This window comes from Chrysemys picta, unplaced genomic scaffold, assembly GCF_011386835.1.
Source record: "Chrysemys picta bellii isolate R12L10 unplaced genomic scaffold, ASM1138683v2 scaf216, whole genome shotgun sequence".
Lineage (NCBI taxonomy): Eukaryota > Metazoa > Chordata > Testudines > Emydidae > Chrysemys > Chrysemys picta.
In genome coordinates this window covers 28,052-45,234 of record NW_027052923.1, presented here as the reverse complement: position 1 = coordinate 45,234, position 17,183 = coordinate 28,052, and the positions used below count along the sequence as shown (strand labels likewise).

Here is a 17,183-nt window from a genome sequence, read left to right as displayed (position 1 = left end):
CCATGACGTCTTTTCCTTGCCACGCAGTGCATGGTCAAATGCATCATCTCGAAGAAGTTCACGAATCTGAGGACCAACAAAGACACCTTCCTTTATCTTAGCTTCACTTAACTTTGGAAATTTTCCACGGAGGTACTTGAAAGCTGCTTGTGTTTTGTCAATGGCCTTGACAAAGTTCTTCATCAGACCCAGCTTGATGTGTAAGAGTGGTAACAAAATCTTCCTTGATTCAACAAGTGGTGGATGCTGAACACTTTTCCTCCCAGGCTCCAATGACTGTCGGAGTGGCCAATCTTTCTTGATGTAGTGGGAATCTCTTGCACGACTATCCCATTTGCAGAGAAAACAGCAGTACTTTGTGTATCCAGTCTGCAGACCAAGCAAGAGAGCAACAACCTTCAAATGGCCACAAAGCTGCCACTGATGTTGGTCATCGTTTATGCACCTCAAAAGTTGTTTCATGTTGTCATAGGTTTCCTTCATATGGACTGCATGACCAACTGGAATTGATGGCAAAACATTGCCATTATGCAGTAAAACAGCTTTAAGACTCGTCTTCGATGACTCAATGAACAGTCTCCACTCATCTGGATCGTGAACGATGTTGAGGGCTGCCATCACACCATTGATGTTGTTGCAGGCTACAAGATCACCTTCCATGAAGAAGAATGGGACAAGATCCTTTTGACGGTCACGGAACATGGAAACCCTAACATCACCTGCCAGGAGATTCCACTGCTGTAGCCTGAGCCCAACAGCTCTGCCTTACTCTTGGGTAGTTCCAAATCCCTGACAAGGTCATTCAGTTCACCTTGTGTTAGGAGGTGTGGTTCAGAGGAGGAGGATGGGAGAAAATGCGGGTCCTGTGACATTGATGGTTCAGGACCAGAAGTTTCATCCTCTTCCTCGTCTGACTCAAGTGAGAATGATTCTGGTGCATCAGGAACCGGCAGTCCTCCTCCGTGGGGTACTGGGCGTATAGCTGATGGAATGTTTGGATAATGCCCAGTCCACTTTTTCTTCTTTGACACACCTTTCCCAACTGGAGGCACCATGCAGAAGTAACAATTGCTGGTATGATCTGTTGGCTCTCTCCAAATCATTGGCACTGCAAAAGGAATAAATTTCCTTTTCCTGTTCAACCACTGGCCAAGATTTGTTGCACAAGTGGTGCAGCACATGTGTGGGGCCCACCTCTTGTCCTGATCTCCAATTTTGCAGCCAAAATAAAGGTGATAGGCTTTCTTAACCATAGTGGTTATTCTGCACTTTTGTGATGCAAAAGTCACTTCACCACAAATATAGCAGAAGTTATCTGCAATGTTCACACAAGTACAAGGCATCTCTGCTCACTTTGGCTAAACAGAAATGTGTCCCTTTGCAAAATCAAACACGGACAAATAAGAGAGCACGACACTGTATGATTTCTAGAGCTGATATAGGGCAATTTGTTCAGCAGAGTGATGTAAGCTTCGTTATGATTGCATCATCCATGACTTCTAGGAATAACATGATGCAATTCATATCATGTATGATGCACTACCAGCTTCAGATTGCATCATTCATTGTTTCGCCTAAAAAGCAAGTACTGTCCAAACCCAGTCATAGATTTATTCATAGATCTAGTCAAAGGTGTATTTTAGTCATTTCTGGTTTAAACTGAGATCCCTTCCCTTTATAATTCACTTATCCTCTGCCCTTCCCAAGTCAAGGGTCGTATGTACTGACCCAATAGCATATCTTGAAAACTAGAGCCAATCAACAATTTTAAGCATCATTTTCGTTCTCAGTGACCCAGAATTAGTAAAGTTTGACTACATTTATTTCAGAAGCATTTTGGCTGTAGAGCAGTGTTATCCCACATCTGTCTACTGCAGGTTCTCTTTCGCTTTCCTATGCAGGATTTGGTGCTGGCTACTGTCACAGGTAAGATACTGGATTCTGTGGACCTGGGTCTAATACCTATGTTCCTGTGACTGCAGGTAATAACTGGCTTTGTGGATGCTTCTCTTCTCTCCTATATTCCACTTATGTAACACTTAACTCTGGGCACAGCTGCTGCAAGAGGCTGTGAAGCTGGCGCCACAGCTTCTAGAATTGCTGCTTCACCTTCCCCAGAGCTGACCACTGTGCAGGTGAGTTAAAGGCTGCACTGTGATTAGATTTGGGAACAGAGGAGCAGCAGGATGGACGAGGGAGAAAGTCACTCCTTTCTGCCTTCCATTGGGTTCTAGCTACATGGTTCTACCAATTTTGCTTCAACCCTGGGGATTTGATTCAGTGAGCATCCCATGTGACCAATCTGCAAGTTGCACTCTATGGGTTGAGAAGCACTAGTATACAGTATCTGATTTAAACTAAATATATTATGCTATTTAAAAAAAAATTCCCCTTAAACATTAAGGGTATGTCTACACTGCAATTAAAAACCTATGGCTGACTCAGGCTCACAGGGCTCAGGCAGAGGAGCTGTTCAATGGCAGCGCAGACATTCATGCTCTAGGACCCTGTGAGGTGGGAGGGTTCTATAGCTTGGACTGCAGCCCAAGCCCAAATGTCTGCACTGCAACCAAACAGCTCTGCAGCCCCAGCCCTGCAAGTCCAAGTCAGCTGGCAAAGGCTATCTGCGAGTGCCTAATTGCAGTGTAAATATACCCTGAGTGAACAGATCATGAAAGGCACCAGATTAACAGTGCCAAGGACTATGCAAGCTTCCTCAAATAGCTCCACAAATAAACACCAGTCTTGGCCTAGAGGAACCTCTCATAGGGATAAGCTTGATGTTTAGTCTCAATTCTGATTCAATTCTTGGTTTCTCTGAGACTACTAACAAAAGGTGTCAGAGTGACTATTAACAAACACAAAAATATGCCAGTCCCATTGCTAGCTAGTAGTTTTCCATTTTGACTGATTTTACATTTAATTTGCTACTTTAAGGAGAAAAAATGGGATTAAGATAATATCAATAGAACCAATTAACTGGAAAGCTAGATTCAAATAGAAACAAAAATACAAATTAATTCTTCACAGAAGTTTAAGTTGATCATATACAACTATTTAAAAAGATTACAAATACGGCATTGATACATACCTGCTGGTCTGAATCTGTCTTTAGTATGGACTGATCTGTAATGAGCACTGCTCTTGAGATCTGCCTACAATTAAATAAAGCAATTATGATACTTAACAAGAGAGAAAACAGCTATTTGGATTCAGGCCTTTTGAAAATAATTTAGTTACAATATTACCACTGTGGCAAATTATTTTTGTTACTTAAATATAAGCTAGCTATCATTATTACCAGGGCCGGTGCTACCATTAAGGCAAACTAGGCGGTTGCCTAGGGCGCCTAGATTTGGGGGCGCCAAAAAGCGGTGCCCTCAATTTTTTTTTTACAGCGTACCTGGGCTGGGCTGCCGGCGGCACGCTGACACGTGCGGCTCAGACTCCCTCTCCCAGCGCAGCAGCTGCTCCACTTCTCCCACCTCCCAGGCTTGCGGCACCAATCAGCTGTTTGGCGCCGCAATCCTGGGAAGGGAGGAGAATTAGAGCAGGGGCGGCATACTCGGGGAGAAGGTGGAGCAGAGGTGAGCTGGGGTGGGGAGCTGCCACAGGGAGCTGCCACATGGCTCCCCGGGCTGGGGAGCTGCCACGGGGGGGGGGTGCCCCAAAGTGTTGGGGGGTGGGGGCGGAGCTGCCGCAGGGCTCCCCAGCCCAGCTCACCTCTGCTACGCCCCCTCCCCAAGCACGCCGTTGCTGCTTCACTGCTCCCACCTCCCAGGTTTGCGGCGCCAATCAGCTGTTTGGCACCGCAATCCTGGGAGGGGAGGAGAATTAGAGTGGGGGTAGCGTGCTCGGGGAGGAGGTGGAGCAGAGGTGAGCTGGGATGGGGAGCTGCCTCATGGCTCCCCGGGGGGAGGGAGGGGGCGGAACGCCTCAGGGCGGGGGGGGAGCTGCCGCGGGGCTGTGGGGGGGTGCAAGGTGGAAGTTTCACCTAGGGCACGAAACTTCCTTGCACCGGCCCTGATGATTACACATTATTAATTACATATTTTGTGTTACGAAGTAGGCCCACTTCTACAACCTCAATTAATGCACTATAGCCATTACCAAAATAAAAGCACTAATGCAAGTAAAAGACTGCAAGACCAAGGCTTCAGCTTCTATTAAATGAATAAAAATATTTTGTAACCAGAATATTATATAATTCTACATTGCAGAGATTCTATAACATTCTGGTTATAAAATAAATAGCATTTTGAGGCAATTTTATATTTTTATGCACAAATACCTATATTACTGACACATTTCATATGCATTCAGTAGGAAAAAGGAAATGAACAAGAAAAAATTTTTAATTTTAGAAACATGCAACTCATCATATAAATTACAAAAATCACATGGCCTCGATGAATCGTATTCAATGCCTAAAAACTGTATATTTGAGACATTTCTATTTATTGCACTTTCTGCAGCATCTGGGTCAAGCTTCCTGGCTCTTGTGCTACTTGGTCAGGCTATTCAGCAACAAAAGCCATGGTACATAAAGCAAAAATGGTACAAGAATAATGTTACTTTTAAATACTACACCAGGAGCACCAAAAGGCTCCCCGAAACAATGTTCTGAAAGAATTTTTTTTGGGGGGGAGGGAGGGAGGGAAATGATGCAACGATCGCTACCAATAAGGCTACGGAATTCTTGCTGGCTGCCAGCATCATATGAAGATGTGAGCTAAACAAGAAAAATCTCAAAAGGAAGAACTGTAACTGCATCTACAACATATTTAGGGTAAAAAAATACCTTAAAAAGGAAGTAACAACAAAGACTGATGTTTTTAAGTTTGTAGAGAAAACTATTGGTGTTTGGATTGGAAGAGCGACCCCAGGTGGGCACTACTGCCTCAAGCTATATTGTCAATCACTTTCAATTTGAAAAGCAAGTTTTCCACCACAAACAAACCCATGTGTGTCTGTACACAAATATAGAGATAGACATCACTGCACAGGATAAACGGTGCTCAGGGACTGAGGTATTCAATATTTATTTTTATCCTCAAAGTATGCCCCCATTCCTTATTTACTGTACACCATCCAAATGCTGCATGAAACAAAGGACAAGTATTTTTCTCATCTTCTTTCCTACATCCGAAGAAGTGGGCTGTAGTCCACGAAAGCTTATGCTCTAATAAATTTGTTAGTCTCTAAGGTGCCACAAGTACTCCTGTTCTTTTTCCTACAGTACTAATTACTGTAATATGTGAGCCTAACACACATCTTCACAACACCGGCGTGAGCTTGGGAGAGGTTTCACAATGGAAAACTGAAGCATAGGGAAATTAAAGCCAGAATTTGCAAAATATCTCCACTAATTTGGGCACCTAATTTTCGACATACCCCAATTTGAGACACATGGCCTGATTTTCCAGAGTCCTTAGCACGGCTGGTTGAAAACTGTCAAATAAATATCTCCCCTCCAGAAAATGGGGTTCTATCTACATTGTCATTTTCCACAGGGAAATATAATTTTTTGAAAGAACTTTCCATTGGGAAAATTGAAACAAAAAGCAAAGCATGATGGCAGCTTGACCACAAGGAGAGATGACAGTATATGATGCAAGATATAGTTTTGCCAGGGAACAAGGCCTACAGAGGAGAAATGGGGCATAAGAGACCTGGAACTACAATTCCCATGAAACATCATGACAACTCAGCTGGATACAGAGATTACTATTAACTCAAAACAAATCTGAGATGAAAACAAATGTCAAAATATTGGTATTTCCTGTAGAACAGATAATTTTTTTTATCAAGTCTCTTACTTAGCATTTTTATAGCAATTTATATGTTCAAAACACTCTGGCAAAGACTCCAGCCTAAAAAAAGGTGCACTGGGCTGGGAACCAGGAGATCATGAACTCAAGTCTTAATTCCCCTACTGACTGTGTCAATCTGATATTGTACCCGATACATTTTGCCTGTCCCCCATCTGGAACACATTGAATACATAAGGGCAGTATATGTGCAAAGCTAATGGAACGACTTTTTTTTTTCTTCCTTGTGACAAGAAGCTAGTAATGAACTCTGATCAGCAACACGGAAAAAAGTGATGATTTTCAACACTCATCCAAATCTGAACAACAGGCACCACTCTAAACCAATTAATATCCCCCTGACAAATACTAAATTCCTGCTGCATGAACAGAAATGTTAAGAGTTCTTCAAAAAAAAAAATACCCTTCAGAAAAAAAATGTATAATGAAAATACTAGGGGAGCTGAATATAGGGTGCATAGTGCCCTCTATAATATGCACACAAGAGATTAGGCTATATTACCATGAGGCTGCCCTCTGCATCAAGTTGTGAAGTTTCATTTGCAACATATTTTATATATTGGAGGTTTTTAAAAAATAGCATTTACTATGCTTCTTGCTCAATATTTACCTGTAGCACACATTTGTGCAAGTTTTCTCTGAAAGGTAACTGTCTTCCACCACAAAATAGTTAGCACTTATTCTTTGCCCAAAATGATCTATGAGTGCTTTACATCTGTAAAAGAAGCACGACACAATAGGAAGAGATTAATTTCATGATATAATTTTTATAAGTAATTTGTTAGGCTCATTAAGTTGAACATTTTTTGAGGGATTCAACTGTGTTTCCAACAATTAGTAATAAATGCTATGTATTTTACTTATAAACAGCTAGAAATGACTCCTTAGCACAAATCTGATTACTTATAACACGACCTTACAAGAAAAGAGAAACATAATGTAGTGCATGCAGTTCTTTGTTCTAAATTATACCAAAAATAGTATTAGAGCATTATATAATCATTTCACAAACAAAAATCATGCATTACATCCACATTGCTAACCCTGGCTCTTTATGGCAACTGCAGACGGTGATAACTGAAAAAGTGAAACTTAGAATGATTTCCTATAAGGAACCTCCAGTTCCTACTCTTACTACGTGTCCAAACCCGTATCACCACGCTTAGTTTTCCATTGGTACCCTTTATCAAAGCAAGGACAAGGTTACTATAGTAATAAAGCTTTAATGACAAGTTAGAAAGAAAGAAAGTTTGACTGTTGTAAGGGAGTAGTCTTGAGAAATATGGGGTTGTGAGAAGGGATAAACTGAGTGATCCAAGTGATCTTTTCTGGCCCTACTGTCTATGATTCTACAAAGCATTTGTGATCTAACTCTTTAGTTGTATTGACAAAGCACAATAGATCATGTTGTTCTAAGAGCAGAACAATGGTCATGATAGATAATACTCTTTTAAAGACAAAATATAAGAGTTTTAAAAGGTAAAAAAATTATTTTAAGTTTGCTTCAGGCAAATGTTTGAAAATCTAATATTAAGAACTTCTCTAAGGCCTTGTCTATACTGGTACCAGCATGTAGGATATGTGCATAAGTTCTGATTTTGACTGTGGCATGTAGATGCTACTAGAATATAAAAATAATGACAAATTAAATAATAATTTATAACTAAGACCTGGGATCCCTTTGAAGGCACAACACAGATTCAGCCTCTATGAAATACGGTCTAACTACCTTTTTGTGAAATACTTCCACACTAGTTATTTTCTAGGAAATGTCATTGGTGTTAGTCTTCAAGGTAGCCATTCACTCATTTACTAAGTAAAAAAACTGCTGCTATCTATATAAAAAAATTGTGATACTATTGTCTGGAAATATTTGAGGTTATAATAATCCTTCATATCTTCTGTTAAAGTACAATGCAACAAAGTAATGTTTCTTTACTTATCAAGGCTGAAAACTGAGTCCAAAAACCAAAATATGTAACAAGAATACTAGTACAGAAAGCTAAAATGGTGGGGAATATGCGCTGAAGTTTAGCTATTTTATTGAAATATTATACAAGCAGAGAAAAAGGATCTCAAAGAATTAGAGGTTATTTACCTGTAACTGGAAGTTTGAGATGTGTGGTCCCTGTCTGTGTTCCACACATTAGTACACATGCACTGCAAATGCACCATAGCTCTACTTGTGCTCCAAACCGAGCACATAAAGGGTGAGGCAGGCCACTGCCTCTCCAGTTCCTATTCTTACCGTGAGTCCAAACAATCCATGGCAGAGGGGATGTGTCGGCATACAAATAGACACCACACATATCGAAGAACCTCTAGTTACAGGTAAGTAACCTCCATTTCTTCTTCAAGTGATGGTCCCTATGTATATTCCACATGCGGGAGATTAAAAAACAGTCGACAAACTGATGGTGAGTGTGAGGAAGCAGAAGCGACAGCTGACTGTAATAATGCAGTCCCCACAGCTATATACACAGTGGACAACAGGACCCAAGCATAATGTCTTGTGAAGATATTCGAGGATCTCCAGATGGTTGCTCTACTTACCTCTACTAGGGGTATGTCTCTCAGAGATGCAGCAGAGCCTGTTTGTGCCCTTCTGGAATGAGCCCTCACACCCTCTGAGGGGGCATGTGATCTAGTTAGTAAAGGATAATACAACCAGAAATCTATTTCGAAAGTCTGAGCAGATATAACTTGACTCTTTGATCTCTCTGCTACGGAAACATGTGGTTTAGGTATTTTTCTAATGCCTCTTGTTCTTTTTAGATAAAAGACCAAAGCCCTTTGGACATCCAGAGAATGCAGGCTCCTCTCTTCATCCGAGGCATGAGGTTTAGGAAAAAATACTAACAAGTTGATGGTTTGACTCATGAAACTCAAACACTACTTTAGGGATGAATCCGGGGTGGCTGCATAACAAGGCCTTTTCCTTATAAAAGATAGTATATGGAAGGTCTGCCATGAGAGCTCCCAGCTCACTGACACTTCTGGCTGATGTTACAGTGATTAGAAAGGTCACCTTCCTAGACAGATGGGCCATAGAACACGTGACCAGAGGCTCAAAGGGAGGTCTGATGAGAGACAACAGAATGAAATTAAGGTCCCACTAAGGTGCGAATTTCATCAGTGGTGGAAAGGATCCAAGAAGTCCCTTGAAAAAAATCTAGGTGTGACAGGATGACTGAAGATCACACTATACTATAAAGCCAGCAAAACAAACTATATACAATATATTTACAGAAATGTTGCAATAGAAAGGAGCTGAGGGCACCAAAGATTCTGACTCAGACCATGCAGTGGTAAGAAGGAACTGGAGAGGTGTTCTCGTGCATCACCCTTGATGCCTTTGGTTCACAGTACAAATAAAGCTACGGTGCATGTATGGGTCAATGGACACTTCCTGTAAAAAAAAAATCTGAACTTAGGCGCATGCATACCCAAGTATGGAATACACATAAAGACCATCACTTGAAGAATAAAAACAAAATAGTTACACTTAGCAACTAAAGATTAAAACATTGTTAGAAACAAATTAAACATGTTTGCTAAGGGCAATAATTAAAACTTGCCACTACTGACCAGCTGACATGCTTTGAAGCCATGTTTGTTTATATTTTCCCAAAGCTGAGAAGCTGAACATATTGGACAAGACTACAATTTCAGAGGATACCCTTCTTAATGACTGCTGTTCTTAGTTCAACTTCAAGTAGGATATACATTCTACAGTTTCTTCCTTTGGGGCTATTTTTTTTTTAATGTCACAAAGATCTTTAAGGTTTAATACTGGATTCTCAAAAGGATTTTTAAGGCTTTCTATAATGTCAGATCATTTTCTATATAAAAACATTGAACACTTTTTCGCTGAACTTTTTGGCTGACATGCAAAACATCTCCCACTTAGAAGAGTGAAGCCTTTTTGAATCGGCTACCCAAATAAGTGACACAAATCAGTTGCCTCAAAGGAGCACACTCCAGAATGTATTACTCATCTACCAATAAAATATCTGATTATAAAGTAAGCATAAACATTTTCTATAACATTAGTTAGTCAGTTTTCTTACAGTAAACAAACCTAAAAAGCCCACAAAAGATGAAATCCTGTCCCTATTTAAGTAGATGGTAGGGCTGGCATTGTCTTCAGTGAGACCAGGATTTCACCCCAACTTTCTATGGAAAGTCGGTGCTTGAAATGAGAGTCAGAAGAGAAATACGGATAGAATAGACTCATGACTTAGTCGGAATGGTAGCAAGAACTTAATAGTGACAAGGGTATAAAAAAGTTGTAAAATCTAAATATTAGTTTCATAATAATGGACAATGTGCGATTTGCAAACCACCTGTCTAACATTCTAACTGTCTAAATTCAACAGTTTCAGTGCACATAGTCCATTTAAATATATTAAATATTAAAATTACATATTTTAAATAAATGTTTAATATTTTATTATCAAGTTTAAACATGAAATACCATATGCATATAATGTAAATCGTTCTACTCAACAAGTATTTCACTTGTTACTTCTATTTTTTTTAAATGTGAGCTGAACTAATTTCACTCTAGAGCACTCATTTAAATACTGCTAATAAACAAGCAAGTCAAGCTGGCACATTCATATCTAATTATAACCTTTTATATTGTTTATGAAACAAGTTTCCCCCATCCCCCCCAAACATTCTGGAGGGGGAAAGGTTGATTAAATGTCATGTTGCATCACTCAAAGCCAGCAAAAGCAACTATATAGGCTTTTTATTTTCCTGTTAAGTGTTGTTTTCTCTCCTTTGTTCAGGAATAGCTATCAAGTCATATGTCTGATAAGGCTTTAAACAGAAAAAAAGATAGTGCTTCTTGCTTCTTTTAATATCAGTTTCCACTTCACTTCAAAGGATGATCATGAGAAGATTTCTTTCTAGTGCTGCTACCAAATAAGGAAAACACTTATGCACTGACATTATCAGGTCTCTGTCATCTGATATGTGTTGGGACAATGAATCATACAGAACCCTCCATTGACCTTCTTTCAATGTGTCTAGATAAAAGGATGAAAATTAGAATCCATCTCCTTGCAGTGCCATGAGTTATAAATGTACTTTATAGGGCTCATTATCCAAACTAATGGACTAAGGGCGACATCCTTGAAATGGACTTACCAGCACTGACAAAGCCACTATGCAATATTTCAGGAAAGATATGTAAATTACTATGTGTTTGCTATATCTTTTTATTATAGAAATATAAATTTACATTTGTCACATCTTTTCAGTTTTTGGGCCAGAATTATTTTAGAAGAAACACATTTAAAGTAGGCTCAACATAAAATGTTAGCAATTATTTTTAATGTAACCATACTTGAAATATACTTGATGTGAATTAAAATACCTTAAATCTTACCAAATTAAGCTAAATGAGCAATCTCTGCTAAGCATACAGGAATTAAAAGCAAAAGACACTAAAAGGATAATAGTAATGAAATTCAATTTGCATTTCCGTTAGGGCAAACAGCATGATGCTCTTTCAGTTTGCTAACACACAACACCAGAGTTATGTCAAGTTTATAGTATCTAGCAACATGGTATCTTAACTAATTAAACCTTTTTTAAAATTGGTGATTTACATTAGGTTGCTTGTTTATGTAAACTTTTCAGCTTTTTTCCTTCCTTTCTTTACGTTTAATTGAAGCAGAATTACTTATTTATACAACACCTGTTCAAACAAAGATACATAGCTACAGTGAAAAAACTTTTAGTTGCATTATTCAAGTCTTGGAACAGCTAGATATAAAAGATTCCAGCTTTCTATAACCTCTTCTTTGCATATTATAATAATGGTTCATATACGACGAACTACATGTAAAGGGCTATTATTAACAATTACATTCCAGAAAGCCATTCTATGATATAAGATATGGACAATAATCTAGTGAAGATGGAATTTCATTGGGTACTGTGGAAGGGAGTATTGATCCTTATCTGTCCTGCACTGATAAGATGTTAGATGTGCTTCAGAGAAGGTGGGTAGTGGCCTGAAAACTTGTTTTAGTGATAGAGAGGCTCCTCATGTGTATCCTTAAACCACTGTGACAAACAGGACCAACTTTGTTATTCATACAAACTTTCTGAGCTGTTGGCCATGTCAGACGATAGCCAACCAGCAAATAAAATCACTTTATTAAACTTCAAGGACAAGTCTATTTTATTCCTTGTTCTTTGAGTGGCCACTTTGTTGGTGAACTTGCACTAACTCGTAGGGGAGTTATACAACTTCTTTTGATCAGCTTGTATCCATTACAAAATCTGCCACACATAGATCACTATCTATCTTCTGGATGTGTGCCTCAAATGTTAGACTATACTCATTCGGATGAATACAAAGGTGTTTGTATGCTAGTAGAGATGTGATCCAAAGCCAATTATTTGAAAATGAAAATACTCATGAACTATCTGGAAATGCTTGGAATGATAGTAAACTAGAAATGCTGGTATACAATATACACTGTATGTTTATACTACGTGATACTGAAGCCCTAAACTAAACTTTTAATAGCAGTGACAGGTAGCTCAAAGTGGAAGACACATGTAACTCAAATCAAAAGAACAAAAATGCCAAATGTGAAAATTTAGCAGAGAAAAGGGAAATTTCTTGAGGGAGATTCAGAAAGGGGTCCTAGCTTTGAGAGTGGCATTCTTGAATGCTCTAGAATGGCTGTGTCACAAAAGAAAGGCTTTGCACCATTTCCTTTAGATGGTCAGGTTCTGGATTCACCTAACCTTCTCTGGAAGTTTGTTGCATAGCTGTATTCTGTCAACCAAGAAAGCTTTGTCCCCGTCTTTTACACTGTCTCACTTGTTCATAGATTGAAATTTAGTTTTTATTTTTAATATTGCCTGGACTTGTCAACTGATGGCTTTGAAAATTAGGATGAAGACCTTAAAACTGGCATTGGAAGCCTGGTAGCCAGGAAAGGGCTTGGAACATGGGCTTAATGTGTTCATGATTGCCCAAACCATGGAAGATGCAGGTAACCACATTTTGGGCAGCTGGACTTTATGCAATATTTTCATATAAAGCTTCAGATAACAGTAATTAAATGACTGTTCAAAGGTGAATTATTTCAGGAAGAAGGAATCTGTTAAAGACGGTCAGTGAAAATAGGAGCAGATGCCCTAAAATGCCATGAGTGGGCTAGTTAATTAGGCAAATGGGCTAATCCAAGAACATATAGGAAGTATGAAGACTCACAGGAACTCTGATGAAGTGAATAGATTATTTATTCACATTATTTAGGGCACACCTAACAGGCAAAGAGTGGTAACTTCAAGAGTCACGTTTCTAAGAAGAGTCTGAAATGCTTAGCAGTGTGATGCTGCATGGATTCTCTTTCCATGAAAAAAAAAATACAGAAAACAGGAGAGGTACAATAGTAGAAATAATTGGCAAGACAAATAAGAGGAATGTTGTGGCCATAAAAGAGGCAAAGATGGCGCCAATGGTAGATAAATTCTGATAACACACAGCATTTGGGACATGCTGGAAAGAAAAAAAAACTGCACTGTGTGGAAAAAAGGTCACCAACAGAGTCTAAGAGAGTAATTAAGAGAGATGGGGAGAATATATAAAAGATGAGAGGTCAATTGGATAGGAAATGTGGGGGCAAAAATCAGAAAACTGGGGGGGAAATTACTAGACGACCTGATCTCAAATAAATGGGTTAAAGAAGAAAGTTTTCCAAGTTTTTCACAAAATACACCACATCTTAATAGAGGAGTGGACCAGGAGGTATCTCCCCTCCTTTTTGAAACCACATATTACATTTATCATCACATGTTGCCCAGCCATCTATTCCTTGTCTCACTGAACACTGCTCTCCTTTTAGTGGCTATGAGTCATAGCCCCAGTGGAGGCTTTGCTCCCCAAAGGTGATTTCTGTTTCCTCTCTTCACCCTTTTGTTTAGCAATAACTATGTCAGCTTCTCCTCCTCATTTACAGTTGCTTCTACATGCACACAAGGCTTTAATTTGAAAGTTCCTGGAGGCATGCAGAATCAGCTGGTAAGAAGGAGGAGAATCAGCACCACTGGACCAGTCAGCCCTCTGTGGATTACTAGTGGTCCGTGGACTGAAGCTTGGGAACTGCTGTGTTAAGCAATTAGTACTACTGAATCAACTGTGGAGTAGTTAGCCCTGAAACTGGCAACTCTGTATGTTCCTAGAATTTCAGTGGCCCACAAAGAATTGGTGTTACGTGCATATCTAAGCACAATATGTTCAGTTTAGCTGTGAGAACCATGCAAGTGAGTTGTGTCAATTTCAATTAACATATTAAACAATTGTCCTTATTAAAATGTTATTGCACAAGCCCATCAACATTGTCTAACAAACAAGAACTGATTTTCAATAGCCTCCTTACAAACTCTGAAATATTTGTCAACAGAAACTGAACAACAGTTTAAAAACACAGAGTTACAAAAGCTCACACAAAGTACCCGGAAACAAAACAAGAATTCCAAAGAATAAAAATCCCAAAACACAAAAAACAAGAATTTCCATGTACAGCTTCTTTCATCTGAAAAGAAATCAAAACATTTTAAAAACCATTTATAGGAATCACTTCAACCACCACTGCTAAGTTGCCATACCTCTGGCTTAGAACTCAACAGCTGTTGAATATTGCACAGCACCTCTAAAGCAATAACTTACACTACTTTGTTTCCATTCCAATAAACTTAAAAATATCCAACTTAGAAAAAATACTCTGACTTTTTTTGTTTTGTTTTTAAAATTAAGTTTACTCTCAGAACAAGATTTAGATCATCAAGTTTCAGTTTGCAGCCATTTTGACTTTTAAATCCTTGAAAAAAAGACACACATAATGGCAACTATAACAATCCACAGAGGTGCAAGCAATGTCACTGGGGGGGAAAAAAATGTGGGACAATTTTTCTTCACTCAACTTTAAACCTGCCTGCAGGCCTGATACTGCTGTAAAAAAATTTATCCTAGGATAAGAGGGCAGCATAGTTTATGACAACAATCTACCTAAAAACTCATTAAAGTCTTTTCTCTTGGAGTGACATGCATTATCAGCAAAGATTAATCTGATGAGTCTTTAGGTGAGCTCCATTTTTAAAAATGCAATAACAGAGGGCTTTGTTGTCATCTGATGAAAATCAATTAGAGTAGGTAAGGCCACAAGGAAAACTAACATCACTCATCACCAGCCCCCCGGCAGCTGAAATGATTTGTCTTCCAAGCTTGGGTGATCAGGAGCTGTAGTAATATCACAGGGAAATTAATTTAGTTTCTATATTCTAGACCCACTTTCCTTGTTCTGGAGGACCTATACACAAATTACTTTTAATCAAGGTTGATGTGTTTTTAATACCAAGGAGGATCTTTGAAGAAATTTTTTTTTAAATCGACTTCAGCATTTTTTAACTGTGTTTTATGTATAAAGGTTACTTGTACAGCATTATATTTACCGTCCAGATTCTTTGTCCACTACAAGGCACTGTACTGAATGGCGAAGACAATAGATTCCACCAAATACGGCACACATCCTAGAAACATATTAGAAAAAATAAAAGAGATTCATTGTGACTGATTGTAAACAACTTCTATATGGTGATAAGAAAGGGAAAGTGAAGTAAGTACAGCTTACTTCTATAAATTCTATACCAGAATTTAACATCCTGAGAGATAGAAGTCTGAACCACAGAATCAGAGAGATCGTTCTGTACCACATGAGCCATAGCATATACTTTCAAAACTGTATTCAGAACCATGCAACTGAATTATTACTAGTGCCCAGAGACGTTAGATCAGATAGCACTTTGCGCACACGTACTAGCACACTCAAAGGGCTTGATCTAGAAGTGGAGGGTGTTAAGCACCTCTTACAATGTGGCCAAAGTCAGACTATGTTGCAAGTTCTGCTGCAAAAGCCTTGTTTTAGAATATAAACCATATTTTTTGCTGCTGTTGAACACTTAAAAATGAGTATCAAAAGATTACTATAAAAAAAGACAGCAAATTTAATTTTAAAGATTTCCATCCCCCACAGAAACCAGTATCCAAATCCAGATATTCTTTTGACCACATGGACTTTCCTATCTTGGATCAGAGCACCTGCTATTCTTGAGGTTCTCTCTAGAGGACTTGTATTTGAAGCTGAGAAAGTCCTGGGGAGAAAAGTATTTATTTTAACTGTTACCAAGAGCTTAATAAGGCTCTTTACAATTCTGCGACACTCAACAGGATCTCTACTACTGTTATTTAAAAGAAAAAATGCCTATTTCTCTATTATACATCATCAAAGATTCCCTTCTTTACTGAAAAGATATACCAGCTGTCATTCACTTTCTTGTAGAGCAACAACAATAAAATTCTCATACTCTTGTGGTTAATAAGCTTAATCTGAATTGTATTCAATATATTAAACATATAAATTACAAAGGCCAGTAAAGAGGATTACATCTTTTTTAATTAAAAGGAAGTTAACACATATTGCTCATTATATGATAGTCATCGTATTTATCTTACATTTATGTCAGCTATCTATGACTCATGATATGGTAAATTCTCTTAACTTTATTACATTCAATGTAAAACACATTAGATCTCTGTGGGAAGGCACAATGATACTAACACAGAACAGAACTTATATTTAATTGTTAGTAGAAACAAATGACACAGTATGAGGAAAACAGAAGATTATGTAAACTTCATTTACTGGGGCAGCTACTAATCCTCAAAATATGGGAATATTCAGTTTCCCAAATTAGGGAACATATTGCCTATTGTAGAAAATAAGGGCCAAATAATCTCCCTGGCGCACAGCTTGAATCATCAAGGCAGTGCAATTCTGAGCAGCTGCAGTAGCTATATGGCTGGCATACTGTATAATAAAACAGATTTAAGTATATCACAGATACTCTGGTTCCACCAGACTTTCAAATGAAGAAACACATCCCTAGCAGAGCTTTGAAGCATGCAGGTGGAACTGACCTTCTGTATCCTTTACCCATTACTGCCTGTGCAGTACTGGTTCTACTATAACAAAGGTCTTCTATACCAGTGGGGGCTGTCAGGACACCCTCTTATAGAATAAATACATAGATTCATAGACTCTAGGACTGGAAGGGACCTCGAGAGGTCATCGAGTCCAGTCCCCTGCCCTCATGGCAGGACCAAATACTGTCTAGACCATCCCTGATAGACATTTATCTAACCTACTCTTAAATATCTCCAGAGATGGAGATTCTACAACCTCCCTAGGCAGTTTATTCCAGTATTTAACCACCCTGACAGTTAGGAACTTTTTCCTAATGTCCAACCTAAACCTCCCT

At 38.7% G+C, this 17,183-nt stretch overlaps 1 protein-coding gene across 1 annotated transcript in view; it reads right to left on the bottom strand.

Moving 5' to 3' along the window:
• LOC135978333 (rab proteins geranylgeranyltransferase component A 2-like) overlaps positions 1-15,946 on the bottom strand; it is a 49,080-nt gene extending 33,134 nt beyond the window's left edge. The window contains exons 1-3 of the mRNA XM_065579283.1: positions 15,318-15,946; positions 6,442-6,546; positions 3,092-3,155 (exon numbers count right to left, since the gene is read on the bottom strand). Of these exons, the coding sequence (XP_065435355.1) occupies positions 3,092-3,155; positions 6,442-6,546; positions 15,318-15,394 (246 nt within the window). The 5' untranslated portion in view covers positions 15,395-15,946. The remainder of the gene's footprint in view (positions 1-3,091; positions 3,156-6,441; positions 6,547-15,317) is intronic.
• Between the last annotated feature and the right edge of the window lie 1,237 nt (positions 15,947-17,183).